Consider the following 21,890-nt stretch of genomic DNA (forward strand, 5'->3'; position numbering starts at 1 on the left):
CCGAAAATAGTTGAGTTAATTTGCAGTTTCAAAGGTATATAATATCATGTGTCGAGTTTTATATTTTCAGCAATTATGCAGGATATTTTTTTTTTTCAGAAATGGAAATTCGATATTAAAGTTGCTTTCATTGTTAATGAAAAAAAATATTGAATATTAATTAAAAATTCCAAATCCAGGCCAATTAAGGAATATAAAGGTGTATAAGAATTACTCATTAACTAATAATATAAAAATTGTATACATTTTTAACGGATGTATTAATTTTGGGTGACACTCACTTAGTTGTTTATATATTGTTGAAATTTTATTTAGCAAATTCAATCATAATTTTATACTGGCAACCACGCTAGATTCAGCATAAAACTAAAAGAAATAATATGTTAATAATTTATTATATGAATGTGCATAACTAATTTTTATTACATTTTTTCACGTTGTGACATATTAAGTTAATTACTTTTGGAATAATAATAATAATAATAATAATAATAATCAGTAAATTATTAATTATAATCACAAGATTACTTGAGTTCTGTTTCTGTGGCTTGTTGTTATCTTCTTCTGCGCAGTGTCTGAAGGTGTGACGAACTTCACACACACACACACACACACCGCGGACACAAAAACACTACGGACTTCGCTCTGAACTATTTTTCTTCATAATTCGGCGCTAATCAATCCCAGTTTCTCTCTATTTCATGTATTTCCCCAACTCTAATTCAAGGGCTTTGATCTTCTTACTTTTCCCCCTTCTTCTGTTTCGAGTTTCTTCGGTAAAAAGCCCTTTCTTGTCGGTTTTCCCGCATAATTTAAGATAGATTACCTTGTCGGATTTGTTGCGAATCTCGGCAATTATCCGATTTCTGTTGAAGTAAAGTCGGAAAGTCGGAGGTATGATTCTTCCTTGTATAAAGTCTATGAATGCCTTGTGGTGTGAAGATTTTGACTTGTTCTTTAAAAAACGCGTGATTTTTTATTTTTGCTATGTCTTTTATCATCGGATGACATATGTAGAATAGATGCTTTGTTTGGGGTATGATATACATGTGTTATTCCAATAGTATCAGGTGGCTGGACTCGTTATTTTCCGAAACCTGGATATTTCCTTTTGATAGAATAAGTTAATAATCGTACTCTAGTGCATAGTATTTGTATTGGTAACTTAATTGATTACTTCATCATGAGATGTGCTTCTCTGAGATAGCTAGTGAAGACTGTTGTGCAGTTATGATGTGGCCAAAGCCAACTTGTAAGGGGTCAATTAGGGCATGAGCCTCGTCCTCCCACTATCTTGTAGTTGTGTGAGACTTCTATTATTGTTCAGACCATGATGTCATTGAATATACTGTGGGAGATTCCTAATTGATGCACTCTTCATCTGTTGGGGCCACAAATATGTTGAGAGATTGACGTGTGTCTAGATAGATCAATACTATCCATCATGAGTGATAATTTGTTTGTATAATATTGTTGGAATCAGTGGGTGGTTAAAGCTCTTTTCTCACATGTGCTTTCAGTTATTGGTGAAACTTCACAATGGCAGATCTCAAGGAGAGGCTGCTACCACCAAAACCTGCTTCGGCTCTTAATGTAAGAGAGGTTGCCAATCGACCATCTGCCTCTGGAAGGCATGCTTTCCAAGGGGTGGATGTTCTGGGGCTAAAGAAGCGAGGCCAAGGTCTCCGATCATGGATTCGTGTTGACACATCTGGAAACTCTCAAGCCATTGAAGTAGACAAGTTTACCATGATGCGACGTTGTGATCTACCTGCTCGTGATCTTCGCCTACTTGATCCTTTGTTTGTCTACCCATCAACAATCCTTGGCAGGGAAAAAGCTATTGTTGTAAATCTGGAGCAGATACGGTGTATCATTACAGCAGATGAAGTTCTTCTCTTGAATTCCCTTGATAGTTATGTATTGCACTATGTAATGGAGCTACAACGACGGTTGACAGCAAATGGGGTAGGCGAGGTTTGGCAATCAGAGGGTTCTGACGTGAACCGAAGGAGGGGAAGTAGGAGTTTTGATAATGTATTTAACAACTCTTCCCCTGATTATTTACCTTTCGAGTTCAGGGCTCTTGAAGTTGCCCTGGAGGCGGCTTGCACATTTCTTGATTCTCAGGTTCGTAGAAGTACATGTTTATGTTAGAGACTAACAAATTCTGATTTTTTTTTTTTTAATTTAAATTGTTCTTCATTTCTTTTTTTCTTTGGTTGCTATCAACAGAGATCTTGTACTTCTGTAGGATAGTCTGCATGATAACATTGAGTTTCTGTCAATATTAATCTTCGCCATATGGGGGAAGTATGACCATGTTAAGGTTGAGTGAACTTGTTGGTAATTGTTTTTTTTTTATCTGGACCTGCTGATTAAGGCCGAACTGCCCTTTTCTGGTAACAGTTTGCTAAGTCTTTAGTTTAGAATGTTCTGTAGGAAATATTTTTAGAGAAAGCCAGTATGTACCACCTATACAACTTAAATTGGATGAATATCGCAGTTGTTTCCTGTTGGCATTAAAAGATTTGGTTATTGAAATTTCCTCCCACCTCCAACTTCATAATCCCTTATTTGACCTTTAATGTAAACACTTGTCTCTAGATCCTATTGTTGAGAAAGTTGTAGGAGGATCACTTGGCTATGCAGTAATTGGATGATTTCAATTTGATGTATCATATAGCTTATGTGGTTTGTTGGTGGTAAATTTGTATGGGTGTTACTTACAAGTGAGAACTAAGGAAAATTAAATATGAAACTGTGCATTTCTTCGTGAGTTTCTACATGTTAATGTTAGGTTCATTGTGGTGGAAAGTGGGAAACAGTAGTTGACAGTAGATACAGTCGATATATGCATATTATTGTATGCCAAGGAGGTCAACCGTAGATAATATGTAATTGTTAAGAGGTATGATGAAAAGTTATTTAAGGCAACAGTATTACCTCCACTTTCTTCACATGGTCTTCATTGATATTGAAAAAATTATTTGATATGGCAGCATTAATCAAGTGATTGCATAATTGTTCAAAACTCAAATTCTTTCATATTGTATTCAAACATAATTCTTGATCCATGTGCTTGTGTAGAATATTTTCTTCTTTGATATTCCTGTTCATTTGGTTTGGATAAATTACTCTGTAAAAATTGAATTTCTGTTCTGGCCATTTACAAAAGGCAGCAGAGTTAGAAATTGAAGCTTATCCCTTGTTGGACGAACTGACATCAAAGATCAGTACTCTAAATTTGGAACGGGTTCGTCGATTGAAAAGCAGACTTGTTGCCTTGACCAGGAGGGTTCAGAAGGTGATGCTGGTTTATATTTCCTTCTTTCCACTTTTTATTGGAAGTAACAGTTACCATATTTTCTGTCTTATTAGTATTTGCTTTGCAAATGCATATATTCAGGTTAGAGATGAAATAGAGCAGCTTATGGACGATGATGGTGACATGGCTGAAATGTATCTTACTGAGAAGAAAAGACGGATGGAGTTGTCATTTTATGGAGATCAATCTATGGTTGGATATAAATCAGTTGATGGTGCATCCATTTCTGCCCCGGTTTCTCCTGTGTCATCACCTCCTGATTCTCGAAAGCTTGAAAAGAGCTTCAGTATTGCTAGAAGTCGACATGAGAGCATGCGAAGTTCTGAAACTACTACGGAAAGTATAGAGGAACTTGAGATGTTGCTGGAAGCATACTTTGTTGTCATTGACAGCACTCTAAACAAGTTGACATCGGTAAACACTGTTGTATGCACCAACCCTTTTCTTTCTGGTTTCAGACAGTTTACCAACCACTATTTCCTGCTTTTTTGTTTCAGTTGAAAGAATACATTGATGACACAGAAGATTTCATAAACATCCAACTGGTTTGTTTTCTTTTCGTGGGGTTTATGCCAATTTTGTTTATCCTAGTTTGGTCGTGTTTCTATGTCTGATCATATATATGCAAGTGCAAATTACGGAACATGTTTACTAAAACTCACAATGGGGAGAGGTCGGAGTATTTTGAATTTTGTTGCCCTAAGATTGTTGGCGAATGGGACAATAGCTTCTTATTTCCTCAGTGAAAGTTGTGTATCTTACATTTCATGGGAAGAGAAATTAGTTTCTTCAATAACCACCAATTTCCATTTCATTTTTTCCATTTTTAGTTTTTCACCTTTTAAGTTCTATAAATCTATTCTATTTTCTGAAATTACAAAGTGCCTCTGAAACATCTTCATGGGATCATATTTTAGGCATGATATTCTTGGGGAATGTGATCACTGTGGCAATATAAATATGTAACTTGAAACAAACTCCCCCGTAGTATTTCTGATTATCATGCTGTAGGGCTCTAGAAGAACAAAAACGATTCGACACTTTGTTTTGATGAATTTCTTCACAAACACTTACAGGAAAACAAAAAATTAAAAGGAAAAGTAAGCTAAATTTATCCATAAATTAAAATTAGCTATTGCATGAGCTAATTTATAGATTTTTTCTGATATAAACTTCTTAATTTTTTTTTTTACTTATGCATATGCTAATTTTTTTTTTCTACTAAGTGTTTAGGAAAGCTTACCTAAACAGACCTTATTTTAATGGTTTAATTACTTTTTTAATCTTTATAGTTGTAAATACTTTATCTTTTGGTCCTAATACTTAAGAAGTTATTCGTTTACTTCCTACACAATTGTAATTCCTTTTAGTCTCTCTACATATCATGTTTAATCTCTTTTAGCCCCTGACGTCTAAAGTCATAGGGTTTAAAAAATATATATATATATATATATATATATATATATATATAATAGTTAATTTTGAGGCGTAAATATTACAAGGTAAAGTTTGTTGATGAACAGTAGGGATCAATGAGTAATTTAACCTATTTTAATTTAGAATAACTCTACTTTTTTCCTCACAGGATAATGTGCGGAATCAGCTTATCCAGTTCGAGCTTTTACTCACAACTGCTACATTTGTGGTTGCCATTTTTGGAGTGGTAGCGGGAATATTTGGGATGAATTTTGAAATTGCATTATTCAATGTCCCCTCTGCTTTCCAGTGGGTCCTTATAATAACAGGAATTTGTGGAGTATTTATATTTTCTGCATTCGTGTGGTTCTTCAAGTACAGAAGACTCATGCCCCTATAGAAAGCTATACCACCATGAAGAAGATTAAATAATTGCGTCCTCTCTACCAATGTTTCATGTTTGGTATGCAATCATAGCATTCAAAAGGAAAGCCGGCTCTTACACAGAGCTATTCTTTCAATTCAATTTTGTATCAGGTTTTAGGCTATTTATCATGACAATCTGATTCGGTAATGTCATGTCTATATTTATGGACAGAATTATTAGTTAGAATACCTGAATGGACAAAACATCTTTATTTTACCGCTATCATCTTGGGTTGAGAGGGTCGAAGGAAGTAAAAGTTATGGTTATGTTTGATGTTAGATATATTTTTATGTTTAATATGATAATTAAGTATTGGGTTTAAATAAGATTACATGAAAATTAAGTAAATCAAACTTTGAATTAACATAAAATTTGAAGGAAACAGATAAATGATGTGATACTACAATTTTATTGGATAAAGTAGCTCTCCTTGTTATTCTTGAGTTGATATGTATACCTCATCTGCCAACTTTGTTACATTGCACTATTTGTCGTAATGTTTAACATCCTTAATCCTTAAACATTACGTCTCTTGGAGGGCAAAGGTACCTGAAGTCCTCTAAGTTCTGCTCTGGTTATTATGAGTGAAAACTTGGGAAAACAACTGCTAACACAGTTCATTGTTTATTGACAGAAGATGGAACTGGCTTTTCACCAACTTGGATTATTTACGGAAGATTTCAATTCATATGTAAGGGTTAATATCCATTGTTTCCTCTCATTGCCTCTTCAGTGTCTGTTTCATGACATTCCTACACTTGGCTTGCATTATATTCTCCTCTCAAATTGCCCATCACAATCAAATACCAACTTAAATGAAATGGTTGTTGTGCTGTCATCATAGTATATAAATTCTGCAAAAACTGTTATCCAAGTAAACCCCATTTCAGGAGCTCCACATTATTAGTCCAATTCCAAGTCTCATATATGTTATTGATACTTACTAGCGGGAAATCCAGCTTCATGATTTAAGAAAAATACAATATATTAATTATAATGGTTAAATAAAACGTAGTGAGTAGTTACATAAATATATAGGTAGTTTTTGAAGTGTGTATTTACTTTTAGATCATTTATTTTTATTTCCATTGTAAAGTATAGTTAAGATAAAATAGCAATATGAAATGAATGTATCAGAAGAAAAGAATTTCTTTATAGATCATTATAGATCATAGATAGTTGTTTAATATATATATTTATAGTCATTTAAATATTTAAACTTAACTTTTGTATTCACAGAAAATTATTTCATAATATTGCTTATATTTTAAGGAAACACATTTGTTTATGTCTAATAGAACTACAAAATCATTAAATATTTTTTGTAAATGTCTGATATTTTAGGACAAATTTTGCAGATAAGAATAAGATTTAAGGGCCGAATAGTTAAACAATAAATTGTTGTGGTTGGGTGAGTGGTTGCAGCCATCTAGAAAGTGATGGGAAAGTAGTTTGACAAAACTCAGATTCACCAAATTTAACATCAAGTATCGCAAACTTGTTATAACATCTTTAATGCCTATAAACCGTGATAAGTCATAATATTGATGTACGTGGGACCCAATCCCGTTGAACTTAAACCCTAAAATCGGTGCAAACCCTACTCTTATTTATCACCTCTCCTTCCCATTCTCTTAACCAATTCATTTATAATCATCCCTAAAACTTTACACTTAACCAAAAGGGTTATTTTTAAAGTTTAATAATCAAACGTGTTACGTGTGGGATTACTAAAATAATGTATTATATTTTCTAAATATGGATAAAAAATAACATCTCTTTTTTTAGTTGAGTTGGCAAAATGTCTCATTCATTCATTGTCTACAATCACATTGATAGTGACAGAGTTAAATTAAATAATATTTTTACAACTAAAATTATATTTTTGTGTGTTTTTGTAATTATTTAATTATATTGATTTTTTTTTCAAAGAAAACTAAGAATTATATTTTAGTGACTATCAACATAAATTTTCTCTTTCAAAACACTTCATTTTAGTGTGATATGGATTCTAATTAATGTAATTATCAATATTATTATAATTTATTACGAAATAAACCATCTCTTATCCTTAAAAATATGTAAAGTTTTCAATTCTTTTTTGTATTTTCTATTTTCTGTGAATCAAAATAAGTGGTATAGATCTTTATTATTGACTTAAAACCATCACATTGAAGATCATTTTCAATATATTTGTCTTTTTTTTTTTTGTTTCTGCTATTCCTAAGCCATCATGTTTGTCAACCATCATGTTTACTTCATTCAATGTAAAGTCTCATTTATCTATCTATATCAAAGTTATATCAACAAAAAGACTTAAATATATTTATATTTAGCTTGATGGAAGTAGAAAAAGTCTTGCTTAGAGAAAACCTTATGTATCAAATTTAGTGATAGAGGACGTAAAACAAATTCAACCACAGTTGAATGTTAAATTTAACCACAAATTTAACCAAAATGATACTTAACATTTATAGTTAATTTAAAAAGAAAAAAAATCAAGGTTTATTCTTCCATTACATACTCATTGTCTTTAAACATGATAAAATCCATTATAGTTGATCAATATTGCATATCATCACTTATATCTTGTCCTATGGGATAAAAAAAAAAACTAAAATACTTGTTTGTTGAACCTCTTCATGCCAATAACAACTATGTTAAATAGTACAATTTATTAAAAAATATTATTTTTACAAAAATTTGAAGAAGTATCTATAACTATACATAAAAGTTTCAATATTTTCTGTGTTATATGTCAATATAGTAATTTAAAAAGAGATAGGGCAACTCAAGTATCTCACACGAAATCCCGAGAATAATAATTAACTTAGGAAACACTTAACCTTCCATATCTAATTGTAAATCATATTTATTTTGAAAATTTGTGTTGTTAATAGGACAAGGTTTTATACTTTTCCTTATTATTTAATTTTGGCATTTTCACATTTTTTTTATTAAACTTATTCCTACTTATTATATCATATAATTTAAAATGTTAAATCCAATCTACTAATTTCCCACTTCTACCTCAACACCTTAGTCAAACCTCTCCCATTTCTGTCCACATTGACGCATCACTTTCTTCATTCATTAACAGTACTGCACCGCTCCTAGCATCACCAATATCTAATTAGTTAATTAATATATTTAATTAAATAAATTTAAAACTATTAATTTGACACGTTAAACCATCTATAACAATATATAAATATATAAAGATGATTTTTTTTCTTTTGTGTCCACATTTCATAATATCAATTATATCATTTACAATATAATTATTTCTTAAATTTTATAAAATTAATGATTATTTTTAATTATTTTTTATAAAACGGATTATTTTTTTTCTTTTTTTATTTATCAATCATTATTCTCTCTATTCATTTCATTTTATTTTTAATAAATATATATTTATTTTATATATTAACTTAATAACATTACACTATTATCACCTATTAATATAATATCATTTATATTTAAAAAATACGTACACATGCACTTGTGTTTACGTGATAATCAATGATATAAATTTATAATTTATACACATGATAGTAATATAAGTTTATATCATTGAAATAAAGTAATATAAAATTACATTTTAACTTATTTTATTTTTATTTAAATTTTTTTTAGATATAAAATCATTTTGTCATAAGATAAAGTTATCAAATTTAATTTTTAAAACTTATTTCTTTTAAAGATAATGATATTTTGATATCAATCTTTTTTTTATACTATTATCCTTCACTATTATTTACTTTTTCTTTATTCTAAAAATATAAAAAATAATTTTTATTAAAGACTATTTTCCCAATAATATGTCATGGTGTCAAATATTTTTTTTTTCTTTCTTAAAAATTCATCAAGAAAATACAGTATCTTTACCAACTAGTGGAAGGGATAATGACGTGGCGGAAGGGTAAAGGTTGAATTTGGTGAGTGGGTCCGATCCATCCAACATTGCTTAATTTTGCATTGCATTGCATTGCTTCGGTTTGCATTGTCAAGTTTAAAAGCAAGTTAGAGCCACCAAATCCCATCCCACCCACACCATCAAACTTTTCAACACTCTTTTCAGGAATTAATTCTGCATTCTGGTTTTTTGGAGGGAGCACAGATATGCTGATCAACGTTAAGCAATCCACCATGGTGCGCCCGGCGGAGGAGACGCCGCCCAAGGCGCTGTGGAATTCCAACGTCGATTTGGTGGTGCCAAACTTCCACACGCCCAGCGTCTATTTCTACAGGCCAAACGGTGCCTCCAATTTCTTCGACACAACCGTTATGAAGGAGGCTCTCAGCAAGGCCCTCGTCCCTTTCTATCCTATGGCCGCCCGCCTCCGCCGCGACGACGACGGTCGCGTCGAGCTTTTCTGCGACGGTCAGGGAGTTCTCTTCGTCGAGGCTGACACCACCGCCGCCATCGACGACTTCGGCGACTTCTCACCCACCCTTGAGCTCCGGCAGCTCATCCCCGCCGTGGATTATTCTGCCGGGATCGAAACTTATCCGCTCTTAGTTCTTCAGGTCCGTTTTCTTTTCTCTGTTACTTCTTCATTCACACTTTACACGCTCCTTTCCCCACAGTTCTATTGTTTTCTTCTGATCCAAGCTTGACGTTGATATCAAGGTTTAGTTTATTCATGAGTTTTGCCTTTACCGGATACACACCTACACCTTCACCCACACCCATTTATATAAACAATAATACTCTCGTAACACTCATTTTTTTATCTACCTAAAATCATTTTTTTTTATTAAGATAGCATTTATTATTTTAAAAAACAGGATTACAAATTATTTTACCAAAATACTGTAGATTATTCTGAAATGCTTTCCAAGTAATTAATTATAGTTTGTTTCGAATATTTAAACCTGTTTGTTGAAAAATTACGTGACTTTGGAACGAATATATGTCTGTTACATATTAGACATATATATGATTAAAACTTATATGCCTCATTTTACATTACATCTACTACTTAATTAAATAAAACTAACTCTGGATTAAAAGACATACATGAATAATGTATGATTTAGGTTTGCATTGTCTTAAACACACCATTGATAAATCAAAATAAATATTTATTATTCGTTATATTTTAAAATAATTTTAGTATAAATAAATATATTAATTAATTTATGTACCATCTTTTAAATATATAAACAAAACAATGGTGGGATAATACATGCCGGAGAATACTGCCTAAATTGTAGAGACGAAAGCAGAAATATGGTATTATAAATAATCAATTGCATTAAAACTTGTCGCCAAAATGTATAGTCGTAAGTCCTAATATATTATGTACTTTAAATATTTATAAACTTGCAAGTACTTCCTGATATTAAAAATCGAAAAAAAAAAACTTTGAAAATGATGTTACTCGCTAAAGAGAAGTGGGAATCCACGTGAGAAGCATGGATTTGGTTGGGCCCGAGTTAACTATTTTACCTTTATGAAAAAATTAGTAGCATACGGTTAATCGATAGCGTTCCAACCACTCACCTGTAATTAGATACCGGGAATTATTACTCTCACACCAATTCTTTTTTACACATATTTTATTTTAATTGTTTTTTATAAATAAAAGTAATATTTTTTATTATTATAAAAGTGAACCTTTTTAATGATTAAAATATTCTTAAAAATGAATTTTCCGTGTAAGTAATATAAAAAAAATATTTACCTTAGATATTACTGGCAGCAATTCGATGTTCTAAAATTTGTGTAAAATATGATATAAAAAATATCCTTTTTATTTAGATTAAATTACATCGACTGACATCCCATGATGTTTTGAGATCACATACATAATTTTCATGTTTGTATGTTTTCAGCGTTTGCAATTTTGTATTATTTTTGAAACATCTGAGAAGATGAGAAAAATATTTACAGGTAACATATTTCAAATGTGGAGGGGTGTCATTAGGTGTTGGTATGCAACACCACGTAGCAGATGGGGCATCGGGTCTTCACTTCATCAATGCATGGTCCGATGTTGCTCGAGGCTTGGATATTTCCCTCCCTCCGTTCATCGACAGGACACTGCTCCGTGCCCGAGATCCACCTCGTCCTGTTTTTGATCACATCGAATACAAGCCTGCACCACCCATGAACACTCCCCTGCAACCCCAAAAACCAGGCTCTGATGCCGCCGCCACCGCCGTCTCCACTTTCAAATTGACCCGCCACCAACTCAACACCCTAAAGGCCAAGTCCAGAGAGGATGGAAACTCAATCAGCTATAGCTCTTACGAGATGCTGGCTGGTCATGTATGGAGAAGTGTGTGCAAGGCAAGAGCACTCCCTCATGACCAAGAAACAAAATTGTATATTGCAACTGATGGAAGGTCAAGGCTGCAACCCCCCCTTCCCCCTGGTTACTTTGGCAATGTCATCTTCACCACCACTCCTGTAGCAGTCGCCGGCGATCTCATGTCAAAACCAACATGGTATGCTGCCAGCAGAATCCACGATGCATTGATGCGAATGGACAACGAATATTTGAGATCAGCTCTTGATTATCTAGAGCTTCAGCCTGATCTAAAAGCTCTTGTTCGTGGATCACATACTTTTCGGTGTCCCAACCTTGGCATCACTAGCTGGGTAAGGCTTCCGATCCATGATGCTGACTTTGGTTGGGGAAGACCCATTTTCATGGGACCTGGTGGGATTGCCTACGAGGGGCTTTCTTTCATTATTCCCAGCTCAACAAATGATGGCAACATGTCTGTGGCAATCGCTCTTCCTCCTGACCGAATGAAAGTGTTTCAGGATTTGTTTTATGACTTTTGAACTCTCGCTTCAATTTGCCCCCATCGATTCTAAGGTGATGTTTTACTTCTTACTTCAATTTAAGTATTTTTGTTTTTTTTTTCATAAACTCTATGAATATATCCAGTTATACAATTTGATAATAGACTGCATTCGCAAAGCACGATAATCCGTAAATATGAATGAACTTGGAAACAAGGACACCTTCGTATTATCCATTTGATGTCACATGTATGTATCTGTCAAACATTTGTGTGTCAGTGCAATCCCATAATTGACTGACTGCATTTACCAATGCTATGTGTATTTTTCTCTATATTCTTATGGTGAATTTAAGTTCACTTTGAGTTGAGTAACATAAAATGAAGAAGGTCCTTGAATGTATTAGTTTAAGATGAGAGATGGAGGTGGTATCATTCTAATAAGTGGATTTGACTCAGAGGCATCAGCAACCCATGTATACTTTCAACTTTCAACATTTGAAATCCAAAATTTGCGGCGGATAAAGCACTTCAAATTAATCCATTTTATTAATGATTTGGCTGTGTAAGTTGTAATCGTGTGGTGGAAACATTTGACTGTTTAAGCATCCATTAAGACAAGATTACAAGTTCATAGAGATGTGCTGATAAAGGGATTAACGTACTATATCGAAACTAATCTGAGTGAATAATGAAGGTTATTTAATATAAAATGCAGAGTGACCATAGTCATTATTGTGTTTTCCGATATCATGGTATAGAGACTCAAACATTTGGCATATGTTAGAGGAAGTAGAAATTAAGAAAATAATGGTAGGTATGAAATGAGGCATGCACATAGAGTTGAGATGCAGGGTAATAAAGAAGATGCAGCAGAGCTGTGGGTTGGGCGGTGATTAACATCTTGTCCCCCAGTAGCTCCTTTTCCTTTCTGTGTTTTTGAGCCATGAGATACATCTATGTCCTTCCTTAGTGCTTTCGTTGCGATTCCATGCTTCTCTGCAGTTGCAAATACTAGTACTAATAAATATGTAGGAAAAAGATGCACAGTTTACTTACGGAAATAATAAATAATATGATGATGCTCTTGTTTGAAACATTAATCAACTCTCTCTTACCCACTTGATCCTGTGTTAGCACAATGTTGCTCTTGGAGGGGTTTGCGTTTGCAACTGTCTGTTCTGAACTGAAATTTCTGTCAAAATCTGAACTTGAAATGGCTTGAATACATGAAAGGAAGAGGAGAAACGTAAGAAATTTTGTCTCCATGGGTGAGCTTGTTAAAGGGATGGGGGAGTTGATGTTTTCTCTACACTTATATACTTCCTTTTCCTTCCATCAATGGAGAACGATCTAGATCTAGGGAATATGTTTTAACCAGTTTTAAAGAAACAACTTTTTCTGAATAAACATTGTACTCTATTATACGACATAATTGATTACTAATTTTATATGCATAAATGAATATTCATGGGTAGAAAATGTTAGATTTTTTCATACATGAACATGAACAGGCCGTCCTTAAAAATGATGTATGAGAAAAAGAAGGCTGCTAAATCTGAATCTTCTTCTTACACGCATATTTTAAGATAATGTGTGTATAGAAAATGTAGACCCTTTTTTTTTTTTAATAAATTAAGGTCTCAGTTATTTTGTTAAATAATTAGTAAATATTGTGTTATGTGATTGCTGGAAGGGGAAGCAGAGTGCTGCAGAGGTCTCTTCTACCTCTTTGCTTTGCATCAGATGCTTGCTGTGTTCAAAGTAGCATGTTGAGATAACATCTGGTGCACTTTTCTGAGTCATCCATGATATTAAAGTCAGTTTCTTTTGATAAGATTGTTGAAACAATGTGAGCATGTAAAAGTGCTCCCAACATTCTCAATTACATGTCAAAGCTTAGTAATATATTACACAGTTATTCTCCTTTTTCTCATCGCATGGTAATGTCAGATTGCTTCAATTCTGTTTTTGTATGCTATCTGCATATAGATCTTTTAAATGTAAACAAGTGAAGTCATTTGAAATAGTTTTAGTTTAAATGTAAACTTACTTATATATTATGACGAATAAAGGAGCATAAACAACCTGTTGTTAGTTTTCCACGACATTAGGAAAATAGTTATAATGATTTTTTAAATTCTACTTGTTCTTATTATGTTGTTTCTATTATTGTCATGAATAAAATAATTAGTTTTTTAAAAAATAATTAAGGATAAAACTGAAATAACGAAATGTGAACACAAAAGAGGATATCCTCTTTATATATTATTATATTGCTATATTTAATTTGGAGAAAAACATTATGTTTCAATTGTTTAAGAGAACCTTACGATTGTGGTATTATGCTGAAAAAACTTTTGGGTGTGACACTTTTTACGTACAAAGGGACTCTCCATTTGTTCTATATTAATTAATTATGAAAGTGTAAAATTTTCCTTCCTTTAAATTTTCTCCTTTTTTACGAGGTGTTTTAAAATTCAACACAATTGAAGAATAGTTCAGTTCGATTCGATTTGGTTTGATTTGGTTCGATTCGATTTGGTTCGGTTCGGTTTGGTTCAGTTCAGTCCGGTGCGATTCGGTTCGGTTCAGTCCGGTTCGGTTCGGTCTGGTTCGATTTGGTTAAGTTCAATAAAGAATATATAATGAATTTTTAAAGTAGTTGTTAATTATAAAATTAGAAAACTAAAATATGTACATAAGAGAAGTTTTTAAAACAACGGTTGAAGACAAAAGAGATTTTTAGACACAAAAGAATAACGAAATGTGGACACAAAAGAGAATATCCTCTTTGTATATTGTCATGGATAAAATAATTAGTTTTTAAAATAATAATTAAGGATAAAATTGGAATAACGAAATGTGAACACAAAAGAGGATATCCTCTTTATATACTTTTTATATATTGTTATATTGCTATATTTAACTTGGGGAAAAACATTATGTTGCAATTCTTTAAGAGGACCTTACGATTGTGGTGTTGGTGCTGAAAAAACTTCTATGTGTAACATTTTTTAAGCACATTACAAAGTGTGTAAATTTTTGCTCTATATTAATTAATTATGAAAGTGTAAAATTTTTCTTTAAATTTCGTCATTTTTTTCAATGTGTTAAAATTCAACACAATTGAAAAGTAGTTCAGTTCGATTTGATTTGATTTTGTTTGGTTCGGTTTGGTTCGGTTTGGTTCGGTCTGATTTGGTTCGGTTTGGTCCGGTCCAATTCGGTTTGGTCCGGTTCGATTTAGTCCATTCCAGTTCGGTTCAATTCGATCCGGTCTGGTTCGGTCTGGTTCGATTTTGTTCAGTTCAATAAATAATATATAATGAATTTTTAAAATAGTTGTTAATTATAAAATTAGAAAAATAAAATATATACATAAGAGAAGTTTTTAAAACAACGATTAAAGACAAAAGAGATTTTTAGACATAAAAGAATAATGAAATGTGGAGAAAAAAGATGATATCGTCTTTATATATTGTCATGGATAAAATAATTAGTTTTTAAAATAATAATTAAGGATAAAACTGGAATAGCGAAATGTGAACACAAAAGAGGATATCCTCTTTATATATTGTTATATTGCTATATTTAATTTGGGAAAAAACATTATGTTTCAATTCTTTAAGAGGACCTTAGGATTGTGGTGTTGGTGCTGAAAATTTTTTTGGGTGTAATATCTTTTACGCACGTTATAAAGCGACTCTTTTTTTGCTCTATATTAATTAATTATGAAAGTGTAAAATTTTTCTTTAAATTTTCTCATTTTTTTCGAGGTGTGTTAAAATTCAGAATAATTGAAAAGTAGTTCAGTTCGATTTGGTTCGGTTCGGTTTGGCTCGGTTTGGTTTGATTCGGTTCGGTTTGGTTCGGTCCGGTTTGATTCGATCTGGTCCGGTTTGGTTTGGTTTGGTTCGGTCTGATTTGGTTCGATTTGGTCTGGTCCAATTCGGTTTGGTCCGGTTCGATTTAGTCCATTCCAGTTCGGTTCAATTCGATCCGGTTTGGGTCGGTCTGGTTCGATTTTGTTCAGTTCAATAAAGAATACATAATGAATTTTTAAAGTAGTTGTTAATTATAAAATTAGAAAAATAAAATATGTACATAAGGAAAGTTTTTAAAACAACGATTAAAGACAAAAGAGATTTTTAGACACAAAAGAATAACAAAATGTGGACAAGAAAGAGGATATCCTCTTTATATATTGTTATGGATAAAATAATTAGTTTTTAAAATAATAATTAAGGATAAAAGTGGAAAAATATTATGTTTCAATTGTTTAAGAGGGACCTTACGATTGTGATGTTGGTGCTGAAAAAACTTTTGGGTGTGACAGTTTTTACGCACATTACAAAGCGACTCTCTATTTGCTCTATATTAATTAATTATGAAAGTGTAAAAGTTTCCTTTAAATTTTCTCCTTTTTTACGGGGTGTTTTAAAATTCAGCATAATTGAAGAGTAGTTCAGTTTAGTTCGGTTCGATTTGGTTTGATTTGATTAAGTTCGATTTGGTTCGGTTCGGTTCGATCCGATTTGGTTCAATCTGGTTCAATTTGGTTCAGTTCAATAAAGAATATATAATGAATTTTTAAAATAGTTGTTAATTATAAAATTAGAAAAATAAAATATATAAATAAAATAAATTTTTAAAAAAACGATTGAAGACAAAATAGATTTTTAGACACAAAAGAATAACGAAATGTGGATACAAAAGAGGATATCCTCTGTATATATTGTCATGGATAAAATAATTAGTTTTTAAAATAATAATTAAGAATAAAACTGGAATAACTAAATGTGAACACAAAAGAAAATATCTTCTTTATATATTGTTATATTGCTATATTTAATTTGGGGAAAGACACTATGTTTCAATTCTTTAAGGACCTTATGATTGTGGTGTTGATGCTGAAAAAGCTTTTGGGTGTGACGTTTTTTACGCACATTACAAAACGACTCTCCATTTGTTCTATATTAATTAATTATCAAAGTGTAAAACTTTCCTTTAAATTTTCTCATTTTTATCGATGTGTTTTAAAATTCAGCACAATTGAAAAGTAGTTCAGTTCGGTTTGTTTTGGTTTGATTTGGTTTGATTCGATTTGGTTTGGTTTGGTCTGGTCCGGTCTGGTTCGATTCGGTCTGGTCCGATTTGGTTCAGTTCAACTCGGTTCATTCAGTTCGGTTCGGTTCGGCTCAGTCCGATTTGTTTCGGTCTGGTTCGATTTTGTTCAATTCAATGTATAATGAATTTTTAAAATAGTTGTTAATTATAAAATTAGAAAAATAAAATATGTACATAAGAGAAATTTTTAAAACAACGGTTAAAAACAAAAGAAATTTTTAGACACAAAAGAATAACGAAATATGAACAAAAAAGATGATATCTTCTTTTTATATTGTCATGGATAAAATAATTAGTTTTTAAAATTTTGATTTAAAACTTAAACAAAATAAATAATTATTTTTTTTTTAAATTTGTTTAAAGGAAAATTAAAAAAGAAATATGTACACCGATTTTAAAATAATTGTTAAAGACAATTTTTCTTTTAAAATAAAGATTAAAGATAATTTTTTTATTAAATAATTAATTTTTAAGATAATAATTAAGAATAAAACTAAAATAACGAAATATAGATAAAAAAATGATATTTCTTTATATATTGTTATAAATAAAAATTTATTTTTTCTTTCGAAAACAAAAACATAAACCGGAGAGAAATTTATGTTTATTATTATGACTGGCATTCCAGACCATTTACTTACGTTGAGTTGCATTATTTCCGATTTCCGATTTCAAATGTTTTCTCTGGGGATTTTGAAACAATTATTAAATAAAAAATATTGAGAAAAATACATATTTTAATTACCTTTAATCTCAATTTCTAAATGATGAGAAAATAATGAAATTGAGATGGAAGTGAGACTAATGTAGTTGGTAACAACAAAAGTGGGTGACAAGTATATTTCTAAAACTTAATAATGATACAATCACATGTGAGACTATATAATTAAAGAGAATTTTGCGAAGCTTAAAGATGAACATCAAGTCACAAATAGCATAAAGGACCAGCAACAAGAAGAAGATAAAACTGAGGAAATCCATAGACATCATTAAAAAAATCTGTAACAAAACGACACGTTATATAATACAGATCACGAATGATAGATAGTACTACGTAGAAAGTTAGTTGAATGATTGAAGTTGGTTATATCATGGACATATATAAAGTATTGATTTTGCACTCTGTTCTTGAATCATGGTTTACCCATAAGTGTTACACTTAGGTTCATTAGGATAGTCTGAAATACAACACCAACGAGAAATGAGTCCAATTATATAAAGTATTAATATCACTCTTAACACAAAACCTTAAAACAATAAATTTATGGATCTTTATTTTTATACAGTGCTCTACGTTCTCATTTCTGGTCAATGTAGAATTTAGACTCACGCTTGGATTTCTAACAACTGTTACCATAATTTAGAAATTCAGAAATAAGATCTGCCATTGGGCTCAGCAGTCACCAGCTATTGTGGAAGATGAAATTCCTAGAGAAGAGGCAAAAGTTGCTGCTGTGTCCCCATTAAGGTATCTCTTGAGACGATCTAAGTCATCTGCTGCATCAAGCATGGTTGGTCTTGTCGAAGGTGACTCTTGTGTGCAGAGAAGTCCCAACTCGATTAACTCCGAAATAGCAACTTCCCACATCTTTCTAACCTCTTGGGATTCATCTCTTGAGGCTCTCACCAAAGCAGGATCTACCACTTTTTCCACCCTTCCATGAAAATGAACCTTCACCCATTTCTGCAGACTTAACCCACCAACAAACAACTCATCTATTGGTCTTCTTCTAGTCACCATCTCAAGAACTAGAATGCCAAAGCTATAGACATCTCCCTTGACAGATGAATTGGAACCAAATCCATATTCTGCATCAGAAATCATGGATGACTTATTATTTGAACTAGTGGAAAATATTATCAGAAATCATGGATGCTTAATTTTGCAAGATACACAGATTAATTAATTACCTGGTGCAATGTATCCAATAGATCCAAAAAGCAAATTTGCACTGGAGTTGCACATGTTATCAGTAGCCCCAACTCCAGCACTCATAAGCAGCCTTGCAACCCCAAAATCAGAGACAAGAGCTGTCATGTCATCATTGAGGAGACAATTGCTTGGTTTTAGATCACAGTGTATGACTCTGACAGGAGAATGATGATGCAAATAGGCCATCCCTTCAGCTATGTCACTGCAAATATTCACCCTCTGGACAATACTCAATTCTGATGATCCAGAAGAAGGATAGAGGCGACTCTCCAAGCTGCCATTGGCCATATAAGGTAGAACAAGAGCCTTAAAATCTGGTAGGCTACATGCTGTGATAATCCTTATAAGATTCCTGTGTCTAATTCTCTTCAGAACTTGGCATTCTCTGTTGAAGCTCTTGGTAGAGTTTCCAGATTGCAAATGCAGCACCTTTACTGCTATTGGTGTCCCATCCGCGAGAACACCTCTATAGACATGTCCATAACTACCTGATCCAACGAGTCTCTGATTGTCAAATCCTCCAGTGGCATCTGATAGTTCCTTGTACGTGATTCTTGGGAAGTTACTAATCAACTCTGCTCTACCTGCATTTTTGCTTGCCTCAGTCCTCTGAGAGCTGATGATTGCTTTAAGATGCTTGCATCCAATTACACAGCAAATTATTGACAACAAGGTTGATACCAAGATCACCAAAATCAATATAGTCAATAACAAACGACCATGAATCCATCTTCTCCTTTGAGAGCACAAAGATATGCCTTCAATCGTCCCACAGAGTTTTGGATTCCCTAAGAATGACAAGTTTGAAACTGAATTAAAGATACCACCAGATGGAATCTTTCCTTGCAGATTGTTAAATGATAAATTGAGAAAAGTGAGCGTTTCAATTTTACCAAGTTTTGCTGGTATCAATCCAGATAATTGATTTCGTGAAACATCAAAAGATTCAAGGTTCCTCAGATCACCCAGGGACTGAGGGATCTCCCCTTGAAGAAAGTTGTTTGAAAAGTTAATCATTGAAACAGCAATGCATCCTGATATCTGAGGGAAGATACTTCCAGTGAGGTAGTTCGACGAAAGATCTATCTCCTGAACCTTCTCTAATTTGCTGAGCTCAATTGGCAGGTCACCTTCAAGGTGGTTATGAGAAACATTTATGAAAATTCTGATCTCACGCAAGCCTGCCAATTTCAGTGGGATGCTTCCTGTTAATCTATTGTGGGATAAATCAAGCCTATACAGATTACTGCACCGTCCCAATGTGGGAGGTATTGTTCCTGAGAGAAGGTTATTGTTGAGAAACAATGAATTTAGTCTAACCAAATCTCCCAAACTGTCTGGAATCCTACCTGAGAATTGGTTATGTGACAGATCCAATAGACCCAGATTGAGACACTCGCCTATTGCTTCTGGAATTGGAATTTTGAAATGGTTGTGTGACAAGAAAAGTTGTTCCAACCTCGGCAATCTGAATATATCTGAAGATACAGTTCCATTCAGAAGATTGGATGTTAAATTTAGAATGAAAAGCCTTGAAAGGCTGGCTAAGCCACGAGGGATTGATCCAAAAATTTGGTTTTCCTGCAATAGCAGGGTTCTTAGGTTGTTGAGTTGGCTGGGGAGAGTATCGGTGAACCTTCCTCCAAGGCCCATCCCCGCCAATTCAAGCTCCTCTAGATTACTGTTGTTTCTGAGAGCAGTGAAAAATGGATCAAGATTGGTGTTGCTATCATGGCTTACCATGTTGTTGTATGATAAATGAAGGTAAAGGAGATAAGGCCAGTTGCTAACAAACTTAGCAGGTAATTCGCCAGATAGATAATTGTACTCCACATCTAAATGCTGAAGCGATAGATTGGTGAGCGAGAGTGGAAGCTGCCCAGTGAATTGATTATTGTATAAACTGATACTCCACAGGATTTTGCAGTTTCCAATCTCTTCCGGGATTTGACCACTCAACGAGTTGCTGGAGAAGTCCACAACATTTAGCAGAGTGCAGTTGGAAAAGAGAGATGAAGGAAGCGAACCTGATATGTTATTTTCCTTAATGACCAGAATGTTGAGCTTGGAAAGCATGGAAAAGGAGTCTGGTATTGAGCCATGCAAATTATTGCCCTCAATGATGATGCTGTGAATGCGTCTGAGGTTGGAAAATTCACGGGGAATAATACCAAATAGGTGACTTCGAACTATCTCAAGGTTGTGCAGTCCAGTGAGATTAGAAAGAACAGGTGAAAGGAGCCCCACAAGAGCTTTATCATATAGGATTAGTCGTATAACACGATTATGGGATCTGTCACATTCAACACCTGTGAAGTTGCACACAGGAACAGCTTCAACCCAGTTTGCAAGTGAGGAAAATGGGTCTGATACGATTGTTTTTCTGAATTCCAGAAGCGCAGCTTTATCAGTGAGTAAAGAATGAGAAGGGTGGAGGTGGTGGTGCAAGGAGTGACCAAATGTTACAAGTAAAAGGAGGAACAAGGTTTGTAAGAAAACCATGTTGATGATGTAAGAAAACCATAAAATCTGGTTTTTCTGGCAATAACAATGCAAGATTGGAGAGTTGAAGAATGCTCTGGCATAGTGGAAAACTTTGAAGAAATGCGATGATGATTTGAAGAAAAATCCATGATTGGAGATGAGTGGATTCTCAACTGAGTTAAGCGTCAATTGGTAATGGATGAAGATGGAGATGATCTCAACTCACATTTCCAACGCAGCGTGCAATCTTTGCTTCTGCTTTCAACAGTGGCGCACTCACACACACACCCCTCCAGTAGAAATTTTAAATTGCAAAAATGGCTGCGAAGCACCCAGAAATATTAAAAGAAAGAGCAGATTTTTTTTTTTTTCCTTTTGTGCAAAGCAATGCGTTTGTCACAAACGTCACATAG

General features: G+C 33.1%; 4 protein-coding genes across 9 annotated transcripts; 2 read left to right on the plus strand and 2 right to left on the minus strand.

Moving 5' to 3' along the window:
• The first annotated feature begins 544 nt into the window (after nt 1–544).
• LOC114185154 (magnesium transporter MRS2-1) lies at nt 545–6,009 on the plus strand. Of its 3 annotated transcripts, none has more exons than XR_003604754.1 (7): nt 545–894; nt 1,521–2,130; nt 3,179–3,307; nt 3,410–3,742; nt 3,826–3,873; nt 4,914–5,207; nt 5,806–6,009. XR_003604754.1 is itself a non-coding variant. In XM_028072709.1 (6 exons), the coding sequence occupies exons 2-6, from the start codon at nt 1,540–1,542 to the stop codon at nt 5,142–5,144; spliced, it is 1,332 nt and encodes a 443-aa protein (XP_027928510.1). In that variant the 5' UTR covers nt 545–894; nt 1,521–1,539; the 3' UTR covers nt 5,145–5,449. The 3 variants fall into 3 exon arrangements, 1 of the variants encoding a protein (XP_027928510.1); XR_003604755.1 differs by having other exon boundaries at nt 5,809–6,009; XM_028072709.1 differs by lacking the exon at nt 5,806–6,009 and having other exon boundaries at nt 4,914–5,449.
• Nucleotides 6,010–9,185: 3,176 nt separating this feature from the next.
• On the plus strand, nt 9,186–13,866 carry LOC114185566 (shikimate O-hydroxycinnamoyltransferase-like). Of its 3 annotated transcripts, none has more exons than XM_028073381.1 (3): nt 9,186–9,701; nt 11,071–12,004; nt 13,627–13,866. In XM_028073381.1, the coding sequence occupies exons 1-2, from the start codon at nt 9,294–9,296 to the stop codon at nt 11,968–11,970; spliced, it is 1,308 nt and encodes a 435-aa protein (XP_027929182.1). In that variant the 5' UTR covers nt 9,186–9,293; the 3' UTR covers nt 11,971–12,004; nt 13,627–13,866. The 3 variants fall into 3 exon arrangements, with proteins under 3 accessions (XP_027929182.1, XP_027929181.1, XP_027929180.1); XM_028073380.1 differs by having other exon boundaries at nt 13,636–13,866; XM_028073379.1 differs by lacking the exon at nt 13,627–13,866 and having other exon boundaries at nt 11,071–12,499.
• Nucleotides 12,655–13,204, minus strand: LOC114185567. The gene is made up of 2 exons (XM_028073383.1): nt 13,049–13,204; nt 12,655–12,929 (listed from the first exon to the last, which is right to left on the minus strand). The coding sequence occupies exons 1-2, from the start codon at nt 13,197–13,199 to the stop codon at nt 12,730–12,732; spliced, it is 351 nt and encodes a 116-aa protein (XP_027929184.1). The 5' UTR covers nt 13,200–13,204; the 3' UTR covers nt 12,655–12,729.
• A 4,378-nt stretch (nt 13,867–18,244) lies between the features above and the next one.
• LOC114183721 (putative leucine-rich repeat receptor-like serine/threonine-protein kinase At2g24130) lies at nt 18,245–21,758 on the minus strand. 2 transcript variants are annotated; one of them, XM_028070838.1, is made up of 3 exons: nt 19,887–21,757; nt 18,972–19,781; nt 18,245–18,869 (listed from the first exon to the last, which is right to left on the minus strand). In XM_028070838.1, the coding sequence occupies exons 1-3, from the start codon at nt 21,493–21,495 to the stop codon at nt 18,454–18,456; spliced, it is 2,835 nt and encodes a 944-aa protein (XP_027926639.1). In that variant the 5' UTR covers nt 21,496–21,757; the 3' UTR covers nt 18,245–18,453. The 2 variants fall into 2 exon arrangements, with proteins under 2 accessions (XP_027926639.1, XP_027926638.1); XM_028070837.1 differs by having other exon boundaries at nt 18,972–21,758.
• Nucleotides 21,759–21,890: the final 132 nt, after the last annotated feature.

The sequence above is a fragment of the Vigna unguiculata genome, chromosome 5, assembly GCF_004118075.2.
Source record: "Vigna unguiculata cultivar IT97K-499-35 chromosome 5, ASM411807v1, whole genome shotgun sequence".
In the NCBI taxonomy this organism is placed as follows: Eukaryota; Viridiplantae; Streptophyta; class Magnoliopsida; order Fabales; family Fabaceae; genus Vigna; species Vigna unguiculata.